Source organism: Anguilla anguilla, chromosome 10 (genome assembly GCF_013347855.1).
Source record: "Anguilla anguilla isolate fAngAng1 chromosome 10, fAngAng1.pri, whole genome shotgun sequence".
NCBI lineage: Eukaryota > Metazoa > Chordata > Actinopteri > Anguilliformes > Anguillidae > Anguilla > Anguilla anguilla.
The window spans coordinates 25399839-25423505 of NC_049210.1; the positions used below are offsets into that span (position 1 = coordinate 25399839).

At 39.4% G+C, this 23667-nt stretch overlaps 1 protein-coding gene across 1 annotated transcript in view; it reads left to right on the forward strand.

Moving 5' to 3' along the window:
* snrnp200 (small nuclear ribonucleoprotein 200 (U5)) overlaps positions 1 to 23667 on the forward strand; it is a 202507-nt gene that overhangs the window by 140954 nt on the left and 37886 nt on the right. The window contains exons 35-37 of the mRNA XM_035379748.1: positions 3164 to 3315; positions 7775 to 7883; positions 12742 to 12850. Coding sequence (XP_035235639.1) covers positions 3164 to 3315; positions 7775 to 7883; positions 12742 to 12850 — 370 coding nt within the window. The remainder of the gene's footprint in view (positions 1 to 3163; positions 3316 to 7774; positions 7884 to 12741; positions 12851 to 23667) is intronic.

The window sequence follows — 23667 nt, forward strand, 5'->3', positions numbered from 1 at the left end:
ACTCTGGAGAGGGAGTGTTCAGTGGTCCAGATAGAGCAAACCCAAACAAAACAAAAAATGTATATAAATGAACAGATAAAGCAAGTAAATAATCAAAAAGGAGAGAAAGATGGAAAAAAAGTTTTAATATCTATATACACAATTGAGTCATAGTAGTAATTATAATAATATTAATAAATTCAACACATTTTACTTTATATCCTGCTTCCTTTTTTTATTTTTTATTTTTTATTTCCCCTTAAACCAGGAGATCGAAATTAAATGTCCTTAGTTGTGACAAAGTATACTGATATAGTTGAAATAAGTCAGTGAGTTAGAAGCCTAATATGCATGCAAACCATACTTTAACGTGACGGTGAGTTAGTCATTTCGTCATCTAGCGAACCTCAGGCTGGTAAAAAAAAAAAAAAGACGCACGGACTAGCCATCTGGTGGGTAGGTGAGATACAGATCATTCATGGAGGGCTGTTCAGTTTCAGTCTTTTTCCAAATAGTTTATCAGTTAGTGTTTTAATTGCAACTTACCCCCAATCATCAAGTATACCGTGGGATGGATCCTCATAGTGTGTGGATTCACATCACGTTGCAGGCTACTTGATGTCTGGGAACTTCAATTTCATGTCGTCCGTGGCATTCTTCACATTATCAAACTTGTAGGGTTTGCCGCCAATTCATACCCATAGTATTGCTGGATCCCGAATCTTTGTAGTCCCTTTTCCTGTAGCTGTTGCCGCAGTGCCCAGAATTCCCCCCTCATTCTTCTCTGTCGGTTTGACATGTCGGAGGTGATTCTTGAGGTGATATATTGATCTCGGAATTTCAGTTCTTTGGTCTTGGCTGCGGCTCCCAGGATATCCAATTTCTTCTGGAAGTGGTGAAGTTTGAAAATCACTACCCGAGGTTTGTTGGATTGTAGGTTTAGTGGCTTGCCAATTCTGTGTGCCACTTCAATATCTATAGGTTGAAGTTGGATTTGTAATAGGCTAGACAATGTATTGGCTAGAAATGTAACCATGTTGCCCACCTCACTGTTCTCAGGAATGTTCAGCACTCTTAAATTGTGTCTCCTAGCTCTGTTTTCCAGTCGGTCAATTTCATCGAGTGCAACTTGTAGTTTGTTTTCAATTGTTTGGATGCACATTTCTTGTTTGTCAAGTTTCACAGCGTGGTCGTGTAGTTCAGCTGTGCTTTTTTCCAACTTGTTTTTGATGGATTTCATAGATAGCGTCAGATGGTCTATCTTTGTAGATGGAGAATATATTTTGTCCATTTTTTTTGTCAGGGCTTGGTTTGATTCTACGAGCGCATTCAGCGTTTGTTGTAACTTTTCCATCTTTTTTGTACAGGTTGCTGTTGGCAAAATTTATTATTATTGAGGACTTCTGAGCATAGCTAAGCCATATGTTTGCTGATAGACCTAGCTGACATTGTTTTCTGGAGTAAGACCGAAAAGAGAGGAGAGAGCATTGATTTACTGTCTCTATCTACTGAACACAGATAACATTTCATCATAGCTATGTAAATATTACTGCTCAATATTTTGGTTATATAAATTATTTTCTATTCTATTTCTTTTTGAAATTGAGTGTCTTTAAATAGGTTAGTGATTTTTTATAATTAGGATATTTCACACTAATGTAAGCATTCATTGGTAGCTTAGTAGTTTTGGTGTTGCATGCACCAGTTATGACGTGAGAGTTTGAACATTGCCAAAATGTGGTGGGCAGTTGAATATTGTTTTCATGTCGTCTCCATCACCATACAAGAAAACATTACATACTGTATAGTACAGAAATATACAAGTTATTACACATTTAAGTAATGTACCGCATTGTGTGACAATGTTTTTGCATTATTTTTTAATCTGATATCAATGTTTCATCTTAAACCTTCATAAGGGGCTCATTTATATGATTTATAATGGACAAAAAGCATTTTATTCATTTTTGGAAAGATTTTGTATATGTTTCTGGTCCCCTAGAGATTTTAGACCACTGTACTGACAGAAAGTTTGTAATTCCCACTTGAAATTGATGCAACAGTGAGTTTCTTGAGTGGATAGATTTGGAGACGCTGGGTACACTGCTTAGTTTTTGCTGCATAGATCTTTAGGAGTTCTACATATCCACCCTTAAATTTTATGAACTTGCGATCAAGGAGTTTTTGATCCAGGACATATGTATAGTTTAACCTGCTGTATATATGGGATCTCTCAGTATTTCATTGCAAAAACGAGCAAATTCATTTTTGCCTTTGTGGCACCTTAGTTAATATTCATAATTTAGGAAGAAATAATCTAGAAATAATCTATAATTGCCCCTAAATGGGCAAAGATTGTGTGCAAAGGGGGTAACATTCAGTTGTAAAGAAGCATGATAACTAGCCAATCATTTTTCAATGGACAAGACAGCTTGCTATTTTTATTTTATTTTAGCCAATCAGATCGATATGTTCGCCCAAATATCAACTGAGCTCTTTAGTTTTTATGTTTCTCCAATTCTCAAGGCTGTTGTTTTACCTACGTAAAGTTAAAAAAAAAAATTTTTTTTTAAATCAAACCAATTCTAGTTCGATTTCCTTCAGCGCTTCAAGTATTGATGGTCTTTTCACCAAGTTGTTTTGGGGAATGGGACCATGGGGTAGAGGGCTGTATGCACCACACCTCAATAAATGGCACTAGATGTAAATTTACGCTACCTGCCTAGTGGCATTTATTTACGCATGATGGAATTTTTATTCACTGTTTATTTACCTGGTGGTGTTTTATTAACAGCAGCTGAAAAGAGGCCAAGATTGTTTTGATTGTGAAGTGAGCTGTCAGACAGGTTAATAATAACAAATTGTTATAATAGTGCTAATTTAACAATCAGGGTTCAACGTTAAGGTTTTTTTTTCACTTGCCCAATCGGGCAAGTGAGTTGCTAGATTTACTAGCCCGACGTGGCGTTTTATTTGCCCCGGGCAATCGGGCAAGCCTTATTGCCTAAAAGAAATGTCGCAAAAAGGTTTTTATATTATCACAACTAGATTACAACAAATGCACGTGCATAATATGGGGCTTTTTTAAATGGAGTAGGTGCATCTGAAAATTTCTCACCCATAAACAACCCTGGAGTAAAGTATCTCGAAGTTTCAATTGTGAAATTGTGTTATGTTATGTCAGGTTCCTGCACTGCACTGAGAAAGACCTGGCTCCCTTCCTGGAGAAAGTGACAGACACCACCTTGAGAGAGACTCTGGCTAATGGGGTTGCATACCTGCATGAGGGTCTGTCTGCCACTGAAAGAAGAATTGTGGAACAGCTTTTCAACTCTGGTAAGGGAAACGTCATGCAAGAGAAGTCATTAGATCAATAAATCAATTTTCCTGCGCTGGGGCTCATCTTGAAATTATGGAGTGCAGCTTGCATGAATGGTACTTTATAATTAATGTCACTAAATATTGAAGAACAGACATTGCCAGTTGGGACCATAGCTAAAGAATATGAATATTAAACTTTCACCATTGTTATAACTTCCATGCTCCACACTACCATGCTCTGGAATACGCACTCCAGGCAATGCTTGGGACTACGCACTCCGAACCATGGAAGTGCGGTAGCACGGAAAAACAGTTAAATGAGTGGGATGCACTTTGTGACGACATCTGACCCATAACCTTTAACCTGTGCTGTAACTATCAGTGAAATTCCGGTAATAAACCTGTGGGGAATAACGTGAGTATTTATTTCATACCGTATTTATTTCATATTTATTCAAGTGTAAAAATTACACACAGCTGTCTAAATGGAAAAACCGCAACTTAATTCATATACATTTTAGTTACGGTGAGCACCATAATTCATTGGACAGTGACACATTTTGTGTTATTTTGGTTCTGCACTTTAGTACTTTGAGTTTGAAATGACAATGAGGTTGAAGTGTAGACTGTCAGCTTTAATTTGTATTTTCATCCATATCGGATGAACCGTTTAGAAATGACAGCACCTTTTGTACATGGTCCCCCCATTTGAAGGTACTAGAAGTATTTGTTGAATTGGCTTCACAGATGTGTTTCGTTAGGCAGGTGTATTCATTTGTGTCGTTAGTGAATGCAGAAGAGAGCTGTTGATCTAGTCTTGATTCTAGACTTTGCAACTGCCTTTGGAGATTGTTGTTGGGGTGTGACAACATGAAGAAAACAGCAGTGTCAATGCAAACTAAGCTGGCTGTCATAAGGCTCAGAAATGAAAATCAATTAATCAGGAACATTGCAAAAACCCTGGGCTTGCCCAAATCAACAGTTTGGTTGATCATTAACAAGAAAAAAAAACAACTGGTGAACTCAATTATGTCAAAAGACCCGGTAGACCGAGGAAGACCACTGTAGTGGATGACCAGAGAATACACTCTGTGGTGAAGAAAACCCCCCTGACAACAGCCCAACAGATGAAAAAAACTGTGCTGGATGCAGGTGTAGATGTGTCGAAGTCTACCATACGTAGAAGACTACACTAGCAGGACTACAGAGGGTACACTACAAGATGCAAACCACTGATAAGCATGAAGAACAGAAAGGCGAGATTACCTTTTGCTAAAAAGCATCTAAAAGAGCCCCAAGAGTTCTGGAACAAAGTCTTGTGGACAGATGAGACAAAGATTAACATGTACCAGAGTGATGGAAAGAGGAAAGTGTGGAGAAAAAATGGAAATGCCCATGATCCAAAGCATACCACCTCATCCATGAAACATGGTGGAGAGGGTGTTATGGCTTGGGCCTGTATGGCTGCCAGTGGTACGGGCTCACTTGTCTTCATCGATGATGTGACTGCAGAGAGAAGTAGAACAATGAATTCTGAAGTCTACAGAAATATTTTATCTGCTCAGATAAAAACAAATGCCTCCAAACTCATTGGACGGCACTTCATCATGCAACAAGACAATGACCCGAAACATACTGCTAGAGCAACGAAGGGGTTTTTGACGCCAAAAAAGTGGAAAATCCTTGACTGGCCGAGTCATTCACTAGATCTGAATCCAATTGAACATGCGTTTTACATGCTGAAGAGGAAACTGAAGGCATAAAGTCCCCGAAACAAGCAGAAACTGAAGATGGCTGCAGTACAGGCCTGGCAGAGCATCACCAGGGAAGATACCCAGCATCTGGTGATGTCTATGCGTCGCAGACTTCAAGCAGTCATTGTATGCAAAGGATATGCGACCAAATATTAAAAATGATTACTTTATTCTACATTATGTTAAACTGTCCAATATTTTTTGATGCCCGAAAATGGGGGGACTATGTACAAAAGGTTCTATAATTTCTAAACAGTTCATCCGATATGTATGAAAATACCCTCAAATTAAAGCTGACAGTCTACACTTCAGCCTCATTGTCATTGTATCCTCAAAGTGCTAGAATACAGAACCAAAATAACAAAAAATGTGTCACTGTCCAATGAATTATGGTGTCATGAATCACTGTATATTAATACGACCTCTTTTATGATATCAACTTTTAGACTAGGAACACGCTTGGAATTCCTTAATCCCAACCATTAAGTACATTGGTGCAAATGTCGCTTCACAGTTTCCAACTGTATTCCTAATGGCTATTTTGCTTCCTGCGACTTGGGTTACAACTGTGAATATGTAACGGATCGCTAGAAATGCTAGTAGGGACACTTCCGGAGGGTAACAAGGATGGTTTTTTCTACATAGCTAGGTTCAGGTTGTTACCTATATTTCGCCTATCTTATGTAGACTACAGTGGCAAATTTGTTTGTTTTCCTGTCTACCGAACGAACCCGGTTGATAGGTGCTCACACTCTATAAGTAGTAGGCTATATATTACTGAAATATTCTGAAATAGACTAACCAGTAATATCAGCAACTTTTTGCGAGCTAGCCTCTTGTATTGAATTCTCCTTTTTGCTGTCAGAAAAGCAGTGGAAGGCAGCGATAGCTTGGAAAATATTAATTGCAGTTGGATAGTGAACTCAACCCCCTAATAAATTTGCCATTTCATTGTAAACTCTCTTGTCTGTTTTTTTCATTATTTTCACACTGTATACCAACTGTGTGTGAACAACTGGATATGCAGGCAACAGATGTGGAGCCTGTCATGTTTCTGGTGGCTACTCCATAGTTGGTGGGTGTATTTCAAATTAAATGGAAAGAAGTGGCGAGGATAAGATGGCAGTTTATAATTCCAAACAGGACCCGACGATCAGCACCGATGTAGTCAATATAGCTCACTACACTCGTTAAAATGACATATCTTTAAACTAAAAAAAAAAACACTCATATTTTACATATTGTGATATTCATTAATACTGTACCACTTCATTTACATACAAACTCCTCATCGTGTACCATTTTCCCATGACATAATATAAGTTTCCAATCCGAGAGAGGCAGCGACCGCTCTAGACTACTGTCATCCACCATTACCATTGTTCTTGACAGTTTTCTAAAAGAATTATGGGATTTTTCCCAGTCGGAGCATGCACGGATGCACACTTCAAATTTTGATTGAACGGAGTGCGCATCCGGGTGTTTATGAAGTTTGATCAGGGTAGACCAAGCTAATCATGCGCAAGTCATGACTTTGACACTTCAACTTATAGCTTAGAGTTAAGCAGAGACAGGGGATGATAGCTTGCACATTCTATGGAATCTTTATCATTTTATTACATTTATCAAGCTAATCAGGCTCAAATTATGAATTTATCGCTTTACTTCAAGTTCAGCAGAGATGGGGTGTGGAATTCTTATCCGTTAGCTTTTTCAGTGGGGAAAAGTAATATTGTGAAGCAGTGCACCTATTTATGGCTATAATCCAAGATAGAATTCTGGAGAAAAAACATTTTCACTTATTCATGTCCTTATTTTTGTTATGGCACCTGCTGCTTATGTAGTCATGCAGCTGACAGTCCCCCCAGAGGATGGGGCTACCTCATTCATTGCCTAAAAGGAGTTGCAGGTGATTTGGGGTATGCGTGGTGTTTATGGCAGCATATAAGCTGGAAGTTTAGTTTGCACTTGGTGAGGAAGGAGGGACATGTGAGTTTGATCAGCTTGTGGGTTGAGATTACATGTAGTTAGTTGATGTTGTAGGCCTAGTAACCTACTGACATTGACAATGAAGCCTATGTTTCATTTTATTATTTTTATTAACTGAAGTAGGTTTTCAGGACTTACTCAACCAGTTATCATGCCAAGAAGGGTGAAGTGGTGCCATTTTCATTCAATGCTGTATGGAGAAGTACATTGTGCTACTGGTTTTATGATCTTTTTTTTTTTTTTTAAACTACTGAAAGTAGAAAGACTCTGAGCAGGCTGCCAGAGTGGGCTAGAGAAGGCTGACCTGGCTGGCATTAAGTGCAGGGGGAGGCTCCATCCTTTGCTGGGTGCCAGTTTCTCTTTCACTTGTTAGTTTTTCTTTCTCTAGACTGCACGTACACTACGTTACAATGCTACTGACCCATACAGATAAGTTTTATATAGGAACCAGCCAGGGTGTTACTTAAGTTGCTACTGTAGGCAAAATGTCGGCCCACTTTATGCATTTAGGAAGATTAAGTGTTCTTTTTCTCGCCTCCTAGGGTGACAGAGAATGCTGCAGCAGTGGGAAAGTTCTGTAGTTACAATGGGGAATTCCAGTTTTGTGGATAAATTTTTGGTGTAAACCGATAAACTGGTGGTCAATGGCAGTTTTCCAGTGAGCATGTTTGATGTTGATATTTGACTCTTACTTAATGGTTTTCACTTTGTTACTGGTCTGTCTACCATAGGTGCTGTACAAGTGGTGGTGGCATCACGGTCACTCTGCTGGGGTACCAATATTTCTGCACATCTGGTGGTTGTCATGGATACACAATACTACAATGGCAAGATCCATGCGTAAGTACTTCTGTGGAGATGGTGTAAAGTTCCTTGCAATAGTATTCATCCCCTACCAATGATATTTATGTCTTAAATAACAAACACTGTATATGCTTTCTTAAAGTATTTTTTATTGCATCCTTTTCAAAAATATGAGCAAGAAATCTGAAAAAATGTCTATCAGCTTCAGCTTTCACTCAATCGGACCTTTAATGACATAATGTGCAGGATTTTTCGCTTGAAAATATTATAAAATAACTAAATACTTATGCTAAGGTATATTAGTGCCTCCGGGAAATCTTGCGATCGCAATAATTAATGCAAATTCAACCAAACTCCGCAATATTTGCAGGGGCTTGCAATTTTGCAAAATTCCCGCGATTTCTCTGCATTAAATGTCCAAATCCAGAGCCATATAAAGAGCCGTATATGTGCGTTAACTCATATAAACAAAATACATAGCAAAATGCGTCTGTAGGGGCTGCGGTCATAAAGAAACGCATGACAAAATGGTTAGGGAAAGTAATCATAAGTACTTATCTGTCACAGGAGTCTACAATAACGTTGATCCATTTTGTGAATAAATTTATTCTCTGATGAAACAATATCTTTGTTGCCAGACTGCTCCTTCAGACAATCTCTGTTATCAACACTGCTATCTAGCATAATTAGCAAGCATAGTGTAGCTCGACCTGTGTAACGTTACCTTTTGCTCCGCTGGTAAAGACCGTTCATCACTACATACAACTTGGTTTACTCCAAAAGTCCGTTTGGAAACTTTGTATTAAAATAACTCCTCATTTACAGTTAGCAAGGCTCTTTTATGACTCAGGACTTTTTTGTAACTTGTAAACTATGTTCAGAAAATAAAAAAAGATGAGAACTAAAATATTTCCAGCTATTTTTGCGATGTGCAGTATGCTTATTATCATAGGAAGTGATTACATATGACTCTTTCGGGACTAGTATATCTACGATGCTTGAGCTGTCTCAGTCCTTTTGCACTTTTGCAAAATTTGTGCACCTTTTACCTGTATTTGTTATTCTAAAATGTGTTTGGGATGATCCTGGGCGTGGAGCTCTTTTCTGTGTGGGGTAGGGTGGGCGTGGCTACAGAGCAAAATGTTTACTTCTGGCAGGTGTTAAGAAGCCTAGATAAAGTAAAGCAAAAACAAAAGCCGACAGGGTTTAGAAACTAGAGTCAGACTTGGAATTAGTTTTCCTCAGTGGCGTCAGCTGAAGTTCGCCAAGGGGATGAAAAGCAATATGGAGTTGGCCTGTCTTCTGTTGGACCTCTAAGTAACCTTACTTTTAGGCAGCTAGATTAGACGGCTAGATGCCCGAGGTAGAAAATGACGTTGAATTAATATTTACTGAACTTTCAACGTATTATTTCTAATTGTACACCACAGAAACATGACAATGTAATTAGGGGTGGGCGATATGGCAAAAATATCATATCACTATTTTTTTCAGGCATGATCACGATCCACGATATGCTCACAATTCCTTTTTCATGTTGGTTAACACTATTTTGCAAGTTAATGAACAGTGCAATCAAATTAATATCCCTATTTAAGAAAATATTGCCCTTTAAGGAAACAAAACCTAAAAGAAAAAGAATAACAGAGGGATAAAGTACCAGATTTTAATCAAGTGCAATTCTGCAAAATATTAAGTTTGTACCGCTACCGCTAGCCTCTAGCTGCGTGGCTGCGCCTGAGGCACTCGCGTGAGGTCCCCTGATTGTTTGGCTTTCCGCATGCTCTTTGGGGTGCTTTTTCTTGAGGTGATTAAAAAGGTTTGTCATGTTGCCATCCGATGTGCGAACATTTTCTTTGCAAACTTTGCAAATAACGGTGCTTTACGCCGTGTCGGTTTTGGAAAACCCAAACCTGTTCCATATCCCGGACGAGCCCCCATTTTGTTACGGCTGGCTCAACTGGCCGCAACAAACAAAGTCCAGATGCATCAAAAACACGACAGAAACTGATCTAAAAACAAACCCAGATATTTATTAATCTAAATTACAAACAAAAACACACAAAGTTCACAAAACCAAAGCTCTCCACACAAATCACAAGCCCCAAAAGAAAATCTGCCCTGCCTCATACTACTGGGCTTATATTGGGCCACAGGCAGGTGGAAGCAATCAGGCAATTAAGTAATTAAGCAACTACCTCCACCTGCACTACCCAGGCAAGCAGAGGCAGGGGACGTAACAACAGACGTCAAATTTTTTTTAGGAACCAACTCCTCCATGGCGTCAGCCATGCCGCTATATGTTGTAAAATAAAAAACGGGGAGGAAAATAAATCCAAGGCGCTACGTACTGTTTGCTATTATTGGTTTATTGGTGTGTCTGTTAGGGGAGGTGCAACAGGGACTAGCGACTAGTGTGATTTTAGGTTTGGCTGAGAAAAACAACGTTGGATGCCATGTATGAGCGTTGTCAGTGCAACTGTAGCCCGATACTCCCGATCCCTCTGGAAAGGCAGATCGTAGAGACATTTTAATCATTCACAATCTAATATTGTCATATCGCCCACCCCTAAATGTAATATTATATTACATTAGATATATTTGGCAGAAACTTATGTAAAGCGACTGCATACAGAAGGTCGTTGGTACAACTACAGAACACAGGTAAGATAAGGCTATAATTTGCATAAAGTATCAGTTATCTATAGCCATGAACATATGCATATTATGTTGTATTACAGAAAATAAAGAAGCTAAGATTTGGATAGGCTAAAGATAACTTCATGGAAAAGTCATTCACCAAGTATATTAGCTTGCCATGGTAGGTCAATGGTCTACTTGTGATATTTGTTCCACACACGATTTCGTGTTTACATCCCAATTCTAACTAAATGTCCGGCTGTATTCCACAAATTAGGATTACGCAGTTAGCTGGATAACTGCAGTGAGTATAACCCGGAACAGCTCTTTATTTCAGTTGATGTTCCAAATCCGGGAGGGTTTGTCATGGCATATCCTTTGCATGCTATGACTTCCTGGTGTCTGTGACCTATCAACATCATCAGAGTCTGGATATCTTATTGTCAGGTTGTCCTACAAGCAATACAAAAACTCTTTGCATTTGAATGGATCTCTATGGGAATTTGGGGGTGGGACTAGATTCAGCTGTAAATTATGCTGATACAGTATGGAACACATTTGTTGGCTAAATGGCTTTAAGTCATCAAGGGTCCAAGGTATCAAATGAGCCTCAAACCACCGTGCTGCTGCCAGATATGCAGTAGATACTACAAGCATTGTTTCTCCTGAATATTTTTTTCATTGAGTTTAACAGGAAAATTAATCGGGAGAAACAATGCTTGTTGCTGTGACAGAATACGGATTTTTTGTGGTAAAAGAATATTTTTATGAACATAACGCATAAATTGTCCAATTTTTCAGATAGACACTATTGTCCAGTGTGTCGTGTGGGGGGTGTAGTTGCAGATGAGACTGCAGGGAGGTGGTGCTTGGTAAATGGACTACCGGCTTGATTAACTTTGGACTTAACTGTATATTTCAAAATATAACTGATCTACCAAATGGTTTGGCCCATTAAACATTCATAATAGGCTGTTCCTTGGTTACATTATTAGTTTTTTTGAGTTCTTAATTAGGCTACCAGCAATTAGCGGCTCATAGCTGAAATTAAAAATGTGTTGATTCAACACATCACATTGTTCAGTTTTGATTACACTAACAAAAAAACAAGGATATACTAGCAGTTTATGTATGGAATAGTCTCCCAAGATTGTATTGATGTAATGGAAAGTATAGGCTGCTCGTGCTCCCTGATTGATTGGCATTAAATCACTGAATCTCGTTCATTCAACAAAACGTATGGGAGGTTGGGGAGCGTCACCATAAATGGTAAAGGATGTGGCTGGTCTCATGTTACCATTGCACAAATACAAGTAAACAAATGTCCAATCTGATTTAAAGAGTAAATATGAGCAAATGAGAAAAATCCAAAAACTGTTATGTTTATGGTGAGTCCCCCCCCCGTGTTTTGCTAACATCCTTGTGATAAGCACTGTCGTTCGTCCCTCATGCTTATCATCACAACGACATAGCCTCGCTATGAATGGCTGGACACTTGCGGTCTGTGGCTGTGGTTTCAGTCAAAAGCTTTCCTTTTAAATGGGAGTGCATTGTTGTTTTTGACTTGCGGTATGATAACTCAGTGTGCCACTTCCTTGTCATTAATTTTACCTTGCTATGCTATTCTTTTCATGTTTTTGCTAGTGTCCAGCAGTATTTCTCTCTCGTAATGTAGTGTAGGGCATTTAAATAGGCACCAGATGGCAGTGTGGACTATATGCCAATTACAACTTCCACAGTAGGCTACCTTTGCCTATGGCTCCATGTCTGTGGTTCTATACACTGTGTTAAAAAAAAAAAGAAAAATTAAGTCTGCATGATATTCGAATGTATGGACATTCAAATATATGACTAGTCAAATATTCGAAAATTGGAACTCATCTCTAATGTCCTGCATCTTGCTTTAGGTGTTTTCATCTTTAATGGCTTGTACGTATATTGGTGCTTGTCCTCATCACTGGAGCATGTCAGTGTGTCCAAATAGTGTTATTATCGTTTAATAAAACTTTAATAAAAGGTGTTGTATACAGCTATTAGCAGGTTTCCCTTTCCTCAAGCTCCCATGGTTCATTGCAATTTCAGTGCCAAAAGACAGAATTGGATGGCTGGTGATGTCAAATCTATTGAGTGATTCCAGACTGAGCTGAGAGAAACAATGAAAATGCCAGACCGGTATACAGATTCGGATGTGATTTCACTGTGTGTTCTTTCTGCTGATCTAATTGTGTGAAAATATGTTAACTCTCACACACAGCTACGTGGATTACCCCATTTACGATGTACTACAGATGGTTGGCAAGGCCAACCGCCCCCTGCTGGATGACGAAGGACGTTGTGTCATCATGTGCCAGGGCTCCAAGAAGGTAACAAAATTTTCTTTTTTCTTTCCTTAAACCAGTGTTTACCCACTTTCTCACTCTGTGCAGAGAAAGATTTCTTCCAGGGGATTTGACTTCCACCTTGCTGGATTTTTCAGGCAGTTTAATGGGCTTCACTAGCTACTGTAGCAGGTGTTCCATTTAATTAGGGGTCCAAGCAGCGAAGCTGGTGGAACCCTATTGTATCTGTTAGGATTATTATTAGGGGTCCAAGCAGCGAAGCTGGTGGAACCCTATTGTATCTGTTAGGATTATTATTAGGGGTCCAAGCAGCGAAGCTGGTGGAACCCTATTGTATTTGTTATTAGGGGTCCAAGCAGCGAAGCTGGTGGAACCCTATTGTATTTTTAGGATTATTAGGGGTCCAAGCAGCGAAGCTGGTGGAACCCTATTGTATCTGTTAGGATTATTATTATTATTATTCTTATTATTTTTCTCCGGTAAAAGTGTCTGAGGCTCAGCAACCATAAGTCCTGGAGCAACAAAATTTAGCAGGTGGGTTCCTATGTGCCTCCACTACTCAGGCACTAAAAATCATGTACGTCGGCCAGATGGTGGCGCTGTAACAAAGGGTTTTGCATAAAAGGCCATAACTCCCACACCATAAGTTAGATCAACACAAAACTTTATAGATCTATGCCTCTGAACGTGCTCTATACTTTTGCCATTGGGACCACCTGTGTCCGCCATATTGTTTTCCCGCCATTTTAACTTTATTGTTGGGGCGTGGCAGCTTTCTCCGCTAAAATGTCTGAGGCTCAGCAACCATAAGTCCTAGAGCAGCCAAATTTGGCAGGTGGGTTCCTATGGCCCCCCACTACTCAAGCACTAAAAATCACCCATATCAGCCAGATGGTGGCGCTATAACAAAGGGTCGTACTTTTAAAGGCCATAACTGCCACACCGTAAGTCCGATCAACACAAAACTTCATCGACCGATGCATCTGAATGTGCTCTACAACTGTGTGCTCTGAATGTGCTTGGGACCACCTATGTCCGCCATATGGTTTGCCCGCCATTTGGCCGTTTCTATTAGGTGGGGTGCGGAAGAGCTGTGGCTCCAAATCTAAACGGTTACGACATCGAGTAAACTTCTTTACGGCAAGCGACAACCATGGCGACGCAAGTAATCCAACACCGTAGGTCTAGTTTTTATCAGTGAAAGGACGGTCTGACAGTACCACCTAGAGTGCATGTGACGGTAATACATATATAGTCCGCCTCGTTCCGTTGCTACCATAACATAACAGACTATCTTGTGTCTACAGCTGCTGTTTCTCGCTGCAATTTCTAACATTGAATATTCACAAAATACGCAATTTATGCTGTACTCTGTCAGTGTCTAAATAAATAATACGCTACGGTAAAGCTTTGAGAGGATGAATCATTACTTTTCTTTGACATGGATCCATTTGAAGACAATAACGGGTGAGTTCGTTTACTCTTTAAATCCGTCATTATGCTGAGAGAAATCGTATTCTCAATTTAATCTCTAAATTAACGGTAAGGTTAGGGTTGTAACTAGTTAGCTGTTTCGTGGGTGACTTAGTTAATGCACTCGTCTTAACTATTGCTTGTACTTTCGCATAGACTGCGTTGTTGCTGTACTTGTTTGTGCTAGTGTTAATCAGTTTAACCTACAGGGTCCAAGTTGGACTATGCGGTTCCCTGCACTTGGAACGGTAGGCTACTGCCCTCTAGGGTTTTCGACACACTTGTTCCTGATTATGGTTATACATTTGTTGTACGCCGCTCTGGATAAGAGCGTCTGCTCATAATGTAATGTAATGCAATATTCCGTAGCAACAAGATAAATCCGACATTAGCCCTAAAATATGCCAATGCAGCAGTGACAACGCTGCTCACTGAATAACGACATAAACTAGACATTTTTTCTTTAATTATACCATGTCATTCTACAGTCAATATCTGGGACTAAACATTGAATAAATATACAATCTTACCATTGGTTTTACGCGTAGAGATGTCCCTTTTGCGACTGAGTGGTCATATATTGTCTTGGAAAATCCGTTTGTGATTCCTGTTGCTTACGGCGTTGTCGCCGTTTTTCGTACGATTTGGCTTCATTGACAGTTCATTTATTCAGTAGGTGAGAGTATAAGCTTTCTAACGATGTATAACATGTATGCTTTTGTATTTGGAATAGCGTTTTATAGTTCAGCGCAACGGAATATTTTCTTATCGCATTCACTTGCGCATTGTGGCGTAGCATAAAAGACGATTCACCTAACTAAACGTTGTCAACGATTTTCATAATTTCTTGTAGAGTACTATTATTACTGAGGACTTCAGGGCTTAGCTAAGCCATTTCTTTGCTGATAGACCTATCTGACATCGTTTTCTGACGCAAAACAGAAGCGGATAGGACTTTGTCATTGATTTTCTGTCTCTATACTAGGCTACTAAACACAGATAAAATGTCATGTTGCTATGTAAGTATTACTGCTCAAAATATTTTTGGTTATATACGTTCTTTTCGTTATATACGTTCTTTTTGAAATTGGGTGTCTTTAAATAGGTTAGTGGTATTATATAATGTGGATTATTTTTCACACTGCAATGTAAGCGTTAGTGTAATAGTTTTTGTGACCCATGGAACAGTGATGACGAGAGTGTTGAAACGTTGCTAAAAATGTGGTGGACGGTTGAAAATTATTTTAGTCCCATCTCCATCCGTCATTAGGCTACGCTGGGAATTAGCTAAACCATTTTTATTGATAATAATTGAGTTTCTCTGCAAACGCGCGAAAACACGCTGGTATAATAAAACAATGACGGTAAATATAGCCTATATATATAGTCCGCCTCATTCCGTTGTTACCATAATATAACAAACTTTCTTGTGTCTACAGCTGCAGTTTCTCGCTGCAATTACTATTGAATATAAACAAAAGACGCAAATGCTGTAGTCTGCCAATGTCTAAATAAATAATAAGGTATTCTTCGCGCAGCACGCATGCTAGCAGGAATGTCCAGTTGATTTTTCGTTTCGTTTTTTTTTTTATGTCGTATTTATTAGGCTATATGAAATATGTATTATTATCATCTCTGTCTCTGAGGCGCTCTGAAATGTGCATTCTCTGCTAAGTTGAGTAATGGATTGGTATATGTGTCTGACGTAGTGTTGCACAGTACACCGACACTTCGGTTCGGTATTAGAATTTTCCGACGTTCGGTAGTTTTGCGTCAAATGTAAAAGCCAGGGACATGTGTCTCCCGCATTACCGATTGAGAGGATGAAAAGTTATGATTTCTCAGAATCTTCGCTAGATGGCAGTAGCAACTAAGGGTGGCAAGTGAGGTGACCTGTGCTTGTGCATTTTTCGTGGTTGATTCAGCGCAAGCTTAGACTCAGTTCACTTCAGTAGCAAAACCTGTTCTAATTTGTAAATATTTTATTATAGGAAGATGCTGTATTGTTATTGAAATGTGCTGTTTTTAGATATATTTTAAAGTGAAAGACCTGTTTACAGATAATTCACTTTACAATTGTTTGATTTTTGAAATATATTTAATATAGTTTTCTATGGTTTAGAAACATAATGTCCACAAGGGATGACCTCATTTTCGAATTCACGGTTTATTAAAAACCGTGAATTCGAAAATGAGGTCATCCCTTGTGGACATTATGTTTCTGATCTATTAAGGTATTTTCAGTATCGATAGGTACCGAGTATCGAATCAGTATCGTTTCAGTATCAATTATCGTGATACTACACCTGGTATCGGTATCAAAGTCAAAATTTTGGTATCGTGACAACACTAGTGACGCCTTTTTTAGTTGCGTCGCAGAAACACTGCAGCTGTGCATACACGCCGGACCATCTAAGTGTTACGACATGCCATCTAAGTGTTACGACGTAGTAAAAGCCTTTACAGGAAGCGGCCAGGACACATCCATGGGGACGTTACTAAGTCATCCGACAGCGTCTCTTAGCACAAAATTGGCCATAAGTCATCAATATTTCATACGATCATCATGATATTCAGTAGATATGTTGGGTGAAGGCATATGATCATGAGGACAAAGCCATTTTAAAATCGCTCCATAGGGGGCGCGATGCTGCCAATGCTTGGACCCCTTCCAACGCCGCTTGCGGCTTTAATTCTTATTATTATTATTATTATTTTTCTCCGCTAAAAGTGTCTGAGGCTCAGCACCCATAAGTCCTGGAGCAACCAAATTTGGCAGGTGGGTTCCTATGGCCCCCCACTACTCAGGCACTAAAAAGCACGTAAGTCAGCCAGATGGTGGCGCTATAACAAAGGGTAACGCGTAAAAGCCCATAACCCCCACACCATAAGTTAGATGAACACAAAACTTCATCGACCTATGCATCTGAACGTGCTCTACAACTTTGCCATTGGCCCCACCTTTGTCCGCCATATTGTTTGCCTGCCATTTAGACTTTTTAGTTGGGGCGTGGCAGTTTTCTCCGCAAAAATGTCTGAGGCTCAGCAACCATAAGTTGTAGACCAACCAAATTTGGTAGGTGGGTTCCTATGGCACCCCACTAACCAGGCACTAAAAATCACCTATGTCGGCCAGATGGTGGCGCTATAACAAAGGATCATAGTTTAAAAGGCCATAACTCCCACACCGTAAGTCAGATCAACACAAAACTTCATCGACTGATGCATCTGAATGTGCTCTACAACTTTCCTATTGGGAGCACCTATGTCCGCCATATGGTTTGCACACCATTTGGACTTTTTCATTAGGTGGGGTGCGGAAAAGCTGGAGCTCCAAATCCAAACGATTACGACATCGAGTAAACTTCTTTACGGCAAGCGACAACCATGGCGACGCTAGTTTTTATCAGTGAAAGCACGGTCTGACACTGCCACCTAGCGTGCATGCTAAGATCGGCTACCCAAAGTTTCTTAGTAAAAGCTTTCTGAGAGGATGAATAATTACTTTTATTTGGCATGGATCCATTTGAAGACAGTATCGGGTGAGTTCGTTTAGTCTTTGAATCTGTCATTATGCTGATAAACAGCTAAACCATTTTATTTATAGGTTGTGAGTTTCTGTGAAAACGCGCGAAAACACACTGGTATAATAAAACAATGACGGTAATACATATATAGTCCGCTTCGTTCCGTTGCTACCATAACATAACAGACTATCTTATGTCTACAGCTGCAGTTCTCGCTGCAATTTCTAACATTGAATATTCACACAAAAACGCAATTTATGCTGTACTTGGCCAATGTCTAAATAAATAATACGCTACGGTAAAGCTTTGAGAGGATGCATAATTACTATTCTTTGGCATGGATCCATTTGCAGAAAGTATCGGGTGAGTTCGTTAAGTCTTTAAATCTGTCATTATGCTGAGAAACAGCTAAACCATTTTATTGATAGGTTCTGAGTTTCTGTGCAAACGCGCGAAAACACGCTGGTATAATGAAACTATGACGGTAGCCTCATAGTCCGCTTCGTTCCGTTGCTACCATAACATAACAACCTACAGCTGCAGTTTCTCACTGCAATTACTAATATTGAATATAAACAAAAGACGCAATTTATGCTGTAGTCTGCCTATGTCAAAATAAATAATACGGTCAATTTGAAGACAATATCGAGTGAGTTCGTTTAGTCTTTAAATCCGTCATTATGCTGAGAGAAATCGTATTCTCAATTTAATCTCTAAATTGACTGTAAACTTAGGGTTGTAACTAGGTAGTTGTTTCGTAGGTGACTTAGTCTTAACTCGTCTTAACTATTGCTTGAATTTTTTCATAGACTGCGTTGTTGCTGTTCTTGTCTGTGTTAGTGTTATTCAGTGTAACCTACAGGGTTTAAGTTGAACAATGCGGTTGTTCCCTGCACTTAGAACGGTAGGCTACTGCCCTCTAGGGTTTTCGACACACTTGTTCCTGATTATGATTATACGCTTTGTTGTACGTCGCTCTGGATAAGACCGTCTGCCAAATGCCTGTAATGTAATGTAATATTCCGTAGCAACAAGATAAACCCGACATTAGCCCTAAAATATGCCAATACAGCAGTGAAAACGCTGCTCACTGAATAACGAAATAAACGAGACAATTTTTTTTTTCATTATACCATGTCATTCTACAGTCAATATCTGGGACTAAACATTGAATAAATATACAATCTTACCATTGGTTTTACGCGTAGAGATGTCCTTTTGGCGACTGAGTGGTCATATATTGTCTTGGACAATCCGTTTGTGAAATATACGCGCATTTGTGACGCCTGGGTCGGCTACCTTAAAAAATAGCTGTGCATAATACCACACCTGTTGCTTACAGCATTGTCGCCATTTCTAGTACATTTTGGCTCGATTGACAATTCATTTATTCAGTAGGTGAGAGTATAAGCTTTCGAACGATGTAAAGCATGTCTGATTTTTCTTTTGGAATAGCGTTTTATCGGTCAGCCTAACCGAAAATGTTCTTATATGCCAGTGTCTAAATAAATAATACGGTAGGCTACTCTGCGAGCAGCACGCAGGTCGCGAGTTGATATTACGTCTTTTGTTTAGTTTTTTCTCTATGTCCTATCTATTATTTGAAATGTGTATTATTATTCTATCTGTCTGTGAGGCACTCTGAAATGTGCATTCTCTGCTAACTTGAGCAATGGATTGGAATAGGTATGTGTCTGACGTAATGTTGCACGGTATGCCGAAACTTCAGCACTTTTTCGGTACTTAAAAAAAAAAAAAAAAAGAAACAGTTCCGTATTAGAATTTTCCGACGTTTGGTAGTTTTGCGTCAAATGTAAAAGCCAGGGAAATATGTCTCCCGCATTACCGATTGAGAGGATGAAAAGTGTAATTTGCCAGAATCTTCGCTAGATGGCAGTAGCAACTAAGGTTGGCAAGTGAGGTGACCTGTGCTTGTGCATTCTTTGTGGTTGATACAGCACGAGCTTAGACTCAGTTCACTTCAGTAGCAATAGCTGTTCTAATTTGTAAATATTTTATTATAGGAAGATGCTGTATTGTTATTGAAATATGCTGTTTTTAGATCTATTTTAAAGTGAAAGACCTGTTTAAAGATAATTTACTTTACAATTGTTTAATTTTTTAAATATATTTAATATAGTTTTTTATGGTTTAGTGTTGTAACACTATAGTCCTATGCTTGTTGATATGTTGAATAGGCTTCAACTTAAAGGTTGTTAATAAACCAGGTTTTTAATAAACCGTAAATTCGAAAATGAGGTCATCCCTTGTGGACATTACGTTTCTGATCTATTAAGATAATTTCAGTATTGTTAGGTACTGAGTATTGAATCAGTATCGTTTCAGTATCAATTATCGTGATACTAAACCTGGTATTGGTATCAAAGTCAAAATTTTAGTATCGTGACAACACTAGTGTGACACTTTTTTAGTTGCGGCATGGAAGCACTGCAGCTGTACGCGCTGCAGGGCGACATGGCTCAGGAGGTAAGACCGATTGGCTGGCAGTCGGAGGGTTGCCGGTTCAAACCCCGCCCTGGGCGTGTCGAAGTGTCCTTGAGCAAGACACCTAACCCCTAACTGCTCTGGCGAATGAGAGGCATCAATTGTAAAGCGCTTTGGATAAAAGCGCTATATAAATGCAGTCCATTTACCATTTACCATTTACATACACACCGGGCCATCTAACTGTTACGACATGCCATCTAAGTGTTACAACATAGTAAAGGCCTTTACGGGAAGCGGCCAGGACACCTCCATGGCGACGCAACTAAGTCATCCGCCAGCATCTCTTAGCACAAAATTGGCCATAAGTCATCAATATTTTATACAATCATCATGATATAAAGTAGATATGTTTGGGTGAAGGTATATGATCATGAGGACAAAGCCATTTTAAAATTGCTCCATAGGGGGCGCGATAGTGCCAATGCTTGGACCCCTCCCAACGCCGCTTGTGGCTTTAATATTCAAATTGAATTTGATTCTTGAATTTAGGCAGTATAAATTGATTAATAGTATAACAGATGCCGCACTTCACTTTTTTTGAACCCACTCCCACCCCCCAAAGAAATGTTTTTTTAACATAAGTATTCATTATTAACCAAAATATGCCATGCTTTGCACGGTAATGCACTGTCTGCTCTCCCGTGTTTTTTGAGAGACTGCACTGGACCAGTCCACTCCTTGTGCAGATTTTTTCAGGCTGGTTAGTTTTTTAGAGATAAGCTTGTGGTGTGGTTATGCACATTATACTTTCACAGCGTTGTTCCTTAGCTTGCAATATGGCTGCATCCATTTTTTTCTGCTTGAAAAACACTATGCTATGTTAATGTAACCTCAGTAGCATAAAACTTATTTTGTCATAATTATTGTTGCTTGGGTTTAAAGGCCCTCACTTATATGCTTCAAGTTTTATTAAATACTTGGTTGCTTGCGTTGTATGACATGCCCCATTTTCTCCCAGAAAAAAATCACTGGCGAAAACAATCAGGTTAGATGTGGCTCCAGATATAGTTCTGGATTTCAAACAAAACATCCATTTTCTTTGATCTGTTATTTGTATAAACAATCCCTGCAACATGTATTTTCCTGTTTCTGCAGGTGCACCTGTTGAAAATTCACAGATGAATCGCTCACATAATCGTGACAAATGCGTATTTGATTTGGAAGATAATTACTTTTATGGGACCTTTTTTATCTTTTCCGCTTCAGTTACAATAGGTAATCAGGTACAATAGTGACAGCTTGGACATAAGCTTTCTGTGCTTCACAGCTCTCTAGCTAAGTATCCTGGTAACCTATAACTTTCACTTATATATAAAAAGGTTATCATTCAAAGAGCCCTTGGTTCTTGAGCCAGCTCCTGATTGTCCTTCGTGACTTCAATTTTGGGATCTGACTCTGAATCTGACTTGAACATGGATGGTAGGGTTGCCAACTGTCCAGGGCTTGACATTAAAACCCATCACCCGCCAAATGCGGGTAGAATTCAGAAGTGGTGTATAACTCCATCTCTCTTACTAGCGTTGGCAGGTGACCTTTCGGTAGCATTTCTATGAAAATAAATCTATATATAGTAGTTTCCAAAAAGCATCTGAAATAATTAAGTCAATTTGTGGTGATACTACATGATACCACTGAACTCCCATGAACACTGGGTGCACCTGTGTGCTCATCCTATTGCTCATCCACATCTCCTATCAGTGGGAGAAGGCAAACTTGGCCAAAAGCGAACAACAGTAGAACAAGGCACTGCATACATTCGTGTGTATACCTATCTCATACAAAAACATACAAAAATTTATACCAAGACATTTATACCAAGAAACATACAATCATTCACGCAACAGAAAGGCTGGGTAGCTAAATACTTGCATACCAATACAAATTGTACATATAAACACCTATTTATTCAATCTTGACTCTCACAAACCCATCCACACGTTTGCCTGTCCATGTTAGGGTTGTGCCGACGCCGCTAAATCCAACTTGTATTGAATTAGTAATAAGCAATATGACAACACGATTAACCTCGTGGTAAAATTTGGTATTACCGGTCTGGTCCGGTATTTGGCTTAATATCAAACCAGTTTGAAAATTTTTACATCGGCCCAACCCTAGTCCGTGTACTGCATGCTTATACACACAGGGCCAGGTGACTTGAGGAAACACTGGGTAGCATTGCTTTGGAATACAGCTTATTTAATTTCTGTGAGGCAAGATAGCCTGTATTGTTTGTAGTACAGTAACCTGGCTTCATTTTGATATCAATACTTTTAATGGCAGGCCTAGATTTTGCCAGTTTGAAGGAATGAGTTATAGACTGTGTGTCTTGTATGTGTGAGTAACTTGCCATTTTTGTACGTTGAAAACATGTTTTTTATTAGATATCATTTTTTTTTCCAAAGCGTTTTGTTATGAGAAAGTGAGAAATGCGAAGTGACCCTTTAAGAAACGGTTGTGGATTATGGCTATCCTTGTGTGAATTTGTACAGTCTGATGAGCATGTACCATTTAGCACTTTCGCTTTGCTATATATGCAAAACAGTGGCTGTGACAAAGGGCGTGGTGGCGTAAGTATAAATGCATCAGAAACGCAGCTAAAATATAGCCAGTGTATGTACTCACGGATTTGACGGCCATGCAACGAGCCTTGATTGACAAAATTATCAGCAAGCCCGTAGAATTAGAGCTCCCTAGGTCGCAACTTCTGTTTGTTAGGTTTATAAGGCATTTTGATAGGCTTATCTGCAGGTAGGAGTCCTCTTCGATGTTTTGCTAAGCTTAGATCAGTCAGCGTACGTGAGAATAGTCTGACTCACAGGATATAAACTGTGGGTATAAACCTGCCATTGGCCGGCTATTTCAGTCGGAATTCTCCTCCCCTTCCACTATCTGTGTGTTACTGTTTTTGCACGGGCACCGTCGCTGCATCCTGGGCTTAGCGCCGCCCAAGACAATTGTGATTGGTTTAAAGAAATACAAACAAGCCAGAGCGTTTTTTTCCCCTATACCGGAATGATAATGGGTTGAGCCAGACCTTTCTCCAGCGCTGGCACAGTGCTGAAACGAAGTGTGGAGATAGGTCTGGCTATGCGAGACTAACGTGAGAATTGTAAATAGTAGAACCAGAAAACTTGATAGTGGAGAATAGGAGCAGACGCATATGTCCCAGCAAGCTTTGCATATGCTAAAATAACAATAGTACAAGAGAAATGATGAAATTGAGTAGTTGAAACAATATGTTTTTAGCAGAATGGGCATGTAGGTGAAGGTTGATATGATCACAGACTATAGTGCGAAGTAGGCTAAATGAAGTGACCATGAGCGAGCAGAGTT